This window comes from Sinocyclocheilus anshuiensis, unplaced genomic scaffold (genome assembly GCF_001515605.1).
Source record: "Sinocyclocheilus anshuiensis isolate Anshui unplaced genomic scaffold, SAMN03320099.WGS_v1.1 scaffold2360, whole genome shotgun sequence".
Taxonomy (NCBI): Eukaryota; Metazoa; Chordata; class Actinopteri; order Cypriniformes; family Cyprinidae; genus Sinocyclocheilus; species Sinocyclocheilus anshuiensis.
In genome coordinates this window covers 229,047-236,418 of record NW_015542489.1, presented here as the reverse complement: position 1 = coordinate 236,418, position 7,372 = coordinate 229,047, and the positions used below count along the sequence as shown (strand labels likewise).

The 7,372-nt window shown below is 40.2% G+C and overlaps 1 protein-coding gene across 1 annotated transcript; it reads left to right on the top strand.

The window, feature by feature from the left end:
• The first annotated feature begins 269 nt into the window (after positions 1 to 269).
• LOC107694031 (14-3-3 protein gamma-1) lies at positions 270 to 5,429 on the top strand. The gene is made up of 2 exons (XM_016493645.1): positions 270 to 700; positions 3,403 to 5,429. The coding sequence occupies exons 1-2, from the start codon at positions 614 to 616 to the stop codon at positions 4,057 to 4,059; spliced, it is 744 nt and encodes a 247-aa protein (XP_016349131.1). The 5' UTR covers positions 270 to 613; the 3' UTR covers positions 4,060 to 5,429.
• Positions 5,430 to 7,372: the final 1,943 nt, after the last annotated feature.

Genomic DNA, 7,372 nt, shown 5'->3' with positions numbered 1-7,372 from the left:
AGAGTGGGTGGGATTATAGACATGTTGTTATAGTTGCGCCACATTTACTGCCGCGACCTCCTGAAAAACGTTTTCATTCCGCGTCGTCCCATTAAGCTCTCGCTGGATCCGCTCCTCACCTATCAACGAGAGGAACGTCTGTACTTCCTCAAAACACCACGAAACAGCCATTATTTTGTTGTTTAAAAAAGGTGCGCTCGTTCGAAACTGTTGCATTCGTCACATTTTGGTAATGGTAGGCTCGCTTGGAACCTCAGCCGAGGACCCGAGGTGGTAACAGTTAGGACCTGTACACAGTGGAAAACCCCCCAAAAGCAAGCCGCACTGTACCATGCAGTGGAAAAGCGCCATATGGTAACAATAGACAGGCATACTAGTTAGTTTAAAGGAATAAATGTCCTACCAGCTTGCCATAGCACCCACGTTTAGAACCCTGACGTAGCCCTCCAGCGCGTGAGGAGGGGCGAGGGTGGCCCGTCGGCACGAGCGCAGACAGCAAGGAACAGCTGCAGAGAGGCTGTCGTTCATTGAATTACACCGCATAGCTCATACAATATTACTGTTTCTTCCCCCGAAAACAAATAATATCATTATATCATCCATACCATCCAACATGGTTGACCGCGAGCAGCTGGTTCAAAAAGCCAGGCTGGCTGAGCAGGCAGAGAGATATGATGATATGGCAGCAGCCATGAAATCGGTAAGTCATTCTTTCAATTTACCCTTGGGGTTTTATTTGTTTGATGACTTAGTTTGACCAACGTTCGCTAAATCTATCTATCTATCTATCTATCTATCTATCATAAAATACATAAACAATATAGAGTTATATATATAAATATAAAATACATAATATATATAATTGTCGTATTATGCACACGTTCGATCCTTTGGAGAAAAAATGGTAATGGTGAATGATCATATAGGTTGAGTTACAGTAAAATAATGGCATGTAACGGGAGCCTTTAATATGATGTATAATAAATTTTGGGGTGTTCATCTATGGTAAATCAGTGCTTTATTAATGAGAGTGCAGTGGATCGGGTGTAGACTGTCTGGATCTTGGGCGGTGCCTCCTGCCTTACCCGAGCCCACAATCAAATGAATGAGACGATACAGGACCAGTGTATACAGATGTTTCAACATCGCTTTCAGCATTATTGAAATACAAAAAAAAATCTATATTTTGCACTTTTTTTTTTTCAATGGCTGTTTTGCGTAACTGCACATTCATGCTCATAAACGCAGTGTAATGGCTAGTATTTGACTTTACACTAGAAATAGGCATTTTGTCATTGTTGTTCATTACCCAAGCATACTGTCATAAATGCATCAGATATTGATTTTCCATCACCAGCATATATAAACTCCAACTGCGTTTTTTTTTCTAACGCATCCTCACAATTTAGTTATGTCTTCCCATATTCATTTTCCACATATGGGAGATATTAAGATATTTCCTCTAAACCAACGTTAGAGGCAGCAGCATTCCTTCTAGAATCTTCCATCCTTGTCATATTGCAGTAAGTTACATGATTCAGATTGGATATTCCTTCTTATTTCAAACATACCGATTTATAGATTATTAAAGGCAATGGGATCTCTTTAATTCATAGTGAATATTATTTCTATGTATATTTTAACAGTATTTGAGTGGGTGAATGTACAGGGCACAATAATGAATACATTCAAGGCCTTAGGGCTTCTTGAGGGGGGGAAGGGGAACATCTGCATCTCTAACACTTCTTCACTGTCAGCATCCTGACTGTATTACCATCAGGGTGAAGGCATTTAGGAGACAAGCTTCATGGATCAGTGGGGGAGATTTAAAAGCAGTTTGACTCTAAAGTTACTTCAGTCCTATAGATAAAAGCCCATTTAGCCACAGACCTAATGGGAAAGTGCCCACAGGCCTCCATTATCTTGATGCGTCCGGCCAAAGAGACAAACAGCAATAGGCCAAGCTTCAAACTTCACATTTGGAGTGAGATCATCCAGCTAGATTTTACTTTAAATTTGTGAAGGGCTGGCATCCATGTAAATATTGGCATTCGATTGCAACACGGCTACCAAGTTAACAAGGTTACCGGTCACCCACCACAACTATCCGTTACTATCTGTCTGTGAGAGGCATGCCAAATCATTGTTGCAATAAATAGCAATAAGCTTGTTTAAATAAAACCCTTACATATCCTCCTGCCTGTGTTTCGTTATGAGTCTTGTCTTCCTGTCCTACCCAGTGTTCCTGTTTTCTACTCTGCTCTCTATTGATCTGTCTGAGCTGTCTTTGTATTCTGAAGAGTTTGAGGGAATAAATTTAGCTTTTGTGGCTGGAAGCTAAAACCCAGAAACCTTGATCTGAGGCACGGGGCATTTGAAAAGTTTTTAACTGCATATTGGTAGACTTATAAAAATAAAGGTTCTTTATTGGCTTTGATGGTTCTATGAAGAACCTTGAACATCCATGGAACCTTTCCATTCCAAAAAAAGGTTATTTGGGGAACCCAAAATGTTTCTTCTTTGGCATCACTGCGAAAACGCCGTTTTTAAACCTTTATTTTTAAGAAAGTACATATAGTTCTTTTCACTTAAGTACAGAAAACAAATTAACTCATGCCAATATGTAATTGCACCACAAAGAGGTTCTGACATTTTCACCAGAAGGAGATCTGTAGTTGACATGAGTGATTTACGATATATTCTCATGAAACATCATCAAACTCGTTTTACATTACGTAGTATGGTCGTCCCAGTTTGGCAAGAGAAAAGGTCAGGGAGAAGGCCACCGTAACACATGAATTGCCACACAGCGATCGTGTTTACTTACACTGCAGTTGCCCTGGAGGGTATGTGGGAACATTTCGCCCCCCGCCTCTGCCCGCACTCTCGGCTGATCTCATGAAACATCATCAAACTCGTTTTACATTACGTAGTATGGTCGTCCCAGTTTGGCAAGAGAAAAGGTCAGGGAGAAGGCCACCGTAACACATGAATTGCCACACAGCGATCGTGTTTACTTACACTGCAGTTGCCCTGGAGGGTATCTGGGAACATTTCGCCTCCCGCCCCTGCCCGCACTCTCGGCTGAAGTGATTTCACCTCTAGTGTATTGTGTAGAGCTAGCGCTCTGTCATCTCACTAGATAGAGTTGGACTACTGTACAAAATGAGACGATTGCCATGGAAACTGCACTTGGCATATAGCTCGAGCTCATGGCTGCACAATGCATTCAGCCAGATGATGAAGCTCTCTGTGGATATTATCATTATGCAACGGAAAAATTAAGCATTTTACGTTCATTTTATTGGTGAATTAGTTGTGTAACAAGGAAAGCTTGCTATTACCTTGCTGGATGATGTACATCTCTTTCCTCAAACAGCGTTCTATTTCCTTCCTTTGTAGGTAACCGAGTTGAACGAGGCCTTGTCCAACGAAGAGAGGAACCTCTTGTCCGTCGCCTACAAGAACGTCGTAGGTGCTCGGCGCTCATCCTGGAGGGTCATCTCCAGCATCGAGCAGAAGACCTCCGCGGACGGCAACGAGAAGAAGATCGAGATGGTGAGGGCCTACCGCGAGAAGATTGAGAAGGAGCTGGAGGCCGTGTGCCAAGACGTGCTCAACCTGTTGGATAACTTCCTGATCAAGAACTGCAGCGACACCCAGCACGAGAGCAAGGTCTTCTACCTGAAGATGAAGGGAGACTATTACCGTTACTTGGCCGAGGTGGCCACCGGCGAGAAGCGCTCCACCGTGGTGGAATCCTCTGAGAAGTCCTACAATGAAGCTCACGAGATCAGCAAAGAGCACATGCAGCCCACTCACCCCATCCGGCTGGGACTGGCCCTCAACTACTCAGTCTTCTACTACGAGATCCAGAACGCTCCGGAGCAGGCCTGTCATCTCGCCAAGACAGCCTTCGATGACGCCATCGCCGAGCTCGACACCCTCAATGAGGACTCCTACAAAGACTCAACCCTCATTATGCAGCTCCTCCGAGACAACTTAACGCTGTGGACGAGTGACCAGCAAGATGATGAGGGTGGTGAGGGCAACAATTAAAAGTAGACAAGTTCTAGAAGATCTAGAAACATAAAAATGGCTGGTGGACTTTGGCAGCAGCTTTTGCCATGGTTTCCTCTGCAGCAGCAGTTCTTTATTTTTCCACGAGTTAAAAGAAGAAAAAATATCAAGGGTGGAAAAGGGGGGTTGAAGTCCTAGTTTGAATATATACAGAAATATATATAGTTGAATGGGCCTCCCTCTTCTTGGTTCTCTTTGACATTTGCCAAAACCACTGAAATGTCAGTCAATCAGCCGGAAACGGTCGTTGTTGGTTGGGAATGGCAGCCTCACACTGGCATATGGACTGATGTATTTCAAAGGGATGCTGCTTATTTATGTTTTGGGTAGTAGACAAGCATTTCTAAAAGACGGTGAGATGGTGTTCAAGGGGTAAAAATAGTATTAAATAGTTCCAGTATTTGTCACAAGTTGATCTGTTTGAATCGTCCTGTACACGCTCAATTAACTGAACTGGAAATTCAATTTAAATAGCTATTAGATGGAAGTGCGTTGAATAAAATTGTGTTCTTTTGAATGCACCAAAACAGATAAAGTTGACACTACTGGAACCATTCACTTTTTTTGAAGGACAGATTAGGGAAAAGAAAGAGACTGATCTGGTTTAAAAAAAGAAAAGAAAAGAAAAATATTGCAGCTTCAAAGTTTGTGGTTTACTTCTGTGTTTAATTTATTTTTGCACATGCCAAGTATACTGTTTTGTCAGTGTAAGATAATTACAACAATACTATCAATGATTCAATATTGTGCATGCTGGTGATGTATTTATACAATAGCTTGACTTTATTAACTTATATCTTGGATGTTATGTATTCCTATAATTGAAAAGTAAACTGGCTTCATATTGTTTATTTATAATTTAGCAGTTTTCGTTTTGATTTGCTATTCCAAAATTGTGATTGTTAACAATAAATCGATCTGTTATGGGCGTTGCCGTTGTGACATGGAATGTTTTTTCTTTAGCTAGGCTGACTTTCGAAAAACACTACTGATCACTTAAATGTACCGGTGTTTTTCTTGGTAAATTGTAACCATGACATTGTTAAGCAATGTTTTGCTCTCTGAACAATATATGAGTGCTCTTCTTTGTCATATTATGCACACTGAACGTGTGATTTAAACAACAGTGACATTACCAAATCAGTGTTTCCGTGTCCGATTCAGAACATGGACCATAAATTGTCTCTGGCAGTATTTTTAAATTTATTTATTTGCCTTTTTTCTTTCTTTTCTTTCTTTTTTTTAATTACTTTTAGCTGTATCCTGAGTGACAATATCTTGAATGTGAATAACTATGTAGCAGTTGCACAAGAGCCAAAATAATTACAACAATAAAAAGACAGAAAAAAGAACTCAAGTAGTCATAGATGCATCATGTCAATCAATGCTGGTCATGTGTATTGTTTTTCTATTATTGAAAAAAAAAGCGAACAATTACTCAAAATACTGAATTACAGCTTGAAATTTGCAATGTGTGATCAAATCCAAGTCCTGTTGTTCTTGTCAACCAATCTAAGTAAGTAAGATGCCAACAGGACACTGGTGAATCCACAACTGAATTTAAGAAGACCAAATGGTTTTTCTCTGCATTGCACCTACTATCCATGATTAGTGTTCAGCACTGCATTGCAGAGCTCACCTCTCCACAATATAATAATATGTTTGACATGAATGTGCCTTGATAAGGACCACATTATTGGCTTTAGTTACAGTATGCGCGCATGAAAAATTATTTGATGTTTGATGAGAGTAAAAACTGCAAAGAAATGGCTGACTCTCTTAATTTGAAGGTCACATGTCAAACCTGCATGCCTGTAGGCCTCTCCAATTGAATTCATTATCATTTGAAGGTCACATGTCAAGCCTGCATGCCTGTAGGCCTCTCCAATTGAATTCATTATCAGCATGACTAATTGTTTGAATAATTGTCTCACTGATGCTAAACTCGGATCTCATCTGCTGTCTGAAATGAACATGATGTGTGACTGCCACTTAAACTGCACGAGCACCATCTGAAATCATGCTTCATTCTAGCGCCTTTTGCATTTATATCTATTATGGAGGTAAAACAAACTTACACACTGAATTGCTAGCTCTTTCAGCATTCTGCTGCAGCCTCCTACAGCAACCCACACCCAGTAGAGCAAGAGATGAATTTCTCTGCTCAAAATGGTCCACAATAACAGCCAATCGCAGGCACAGTGAGCTGTCATATCCACCAATCCAGTGCATGTTGCTAGGGCTGGAGAAAAAACATCCCCTTTCCCATTAGCACTGTTCAGACATCTAGAACAACCTGCAAAGAGATAAACATGAGAACATCAGAGACACCATTAAAATTCAAGGGAAACCTGTCTCCCCTCGTTCACATTGAGACTGTCATGTAGACAAAAGGAGCAAGCCACCATTTTCTGCTGCATTATGATCGGATGCAAGATAGAAAGCATTGAAGATCTGAATATATTTGCCCTGGTTAAATTGTTCAGACAAGGCTTCTCAGCTGAAGATTTGTCACCTCAAAATATGCAGCATTATTTATTTCTATTCTATTGAGGCTTATTTAATTGATTTCGTACTCAAATCGTCTAATAAACATTCAAGTACAAGTTTCAAGTACAATTGGAATAGGATGTAATACGTCCATCTCTGCGACTTAAGGGCATTCACATTTAAAGTTTAATCTGGAGAAAGAAAATGGAGAACATTCATTAACACATTGTACCATCTGTATAAAGCCGAATGCCAAGGATTTGTGATGTGCCTTGGTCTAAGATCCCATCTGCGTAATGAAGAAATGACTTCCAAATCAATAACAGAATATGCAGAGATATACGTCACAAGAAACCATTGTGGCCCTAATGGTTACAGATGAACTCAAGTAAACAACTTACAGACATATTTAGAGGGATAGTTCACCCAAAAATTTAAATTCTGTCATCATTTACTCACCCACATGTTGTTCCAAACCTGTATGACTTTATTTCTTCTGTGGAACACAAAAGAAGATATTTTGAAGAATGTTGGCAACAAAACAGTTCTGGTTTCTATTAACTTTTAATGGATGGATGGATGGATGGACAGATTGATAGATTGATAGACAGACAGATAGACAGAAAGACAGACAGACAGACAGACAGACATATAGATAGATAGATAGATAGATAGATAGATAGGTAGATAGGTAGATAGACAGATAGATAGATAGTGTAGCGTCTGGACCAATCAGACACACAATATAGTTTTTGTTAGTTATATTTAACAAATACTCTGTAACCCCCCTCAGTTAACAAGC

Coding starts and splice junctions, on each gene's coding strand:
- LOC107694031 (XM_016493645.1), top strand. CDS start 614: ATGGTTGACCGCGAGCAGCTGGTTCAAAAAGCCAGGCTGGCTGAGCAG. Junction 701..3,402: donor TGGCAGCAGCCATGAAATCG/GTAAGTCATTCT, acceptor CTTCCTTTGTAG/GTAACCGAGTTGAACGAGGC.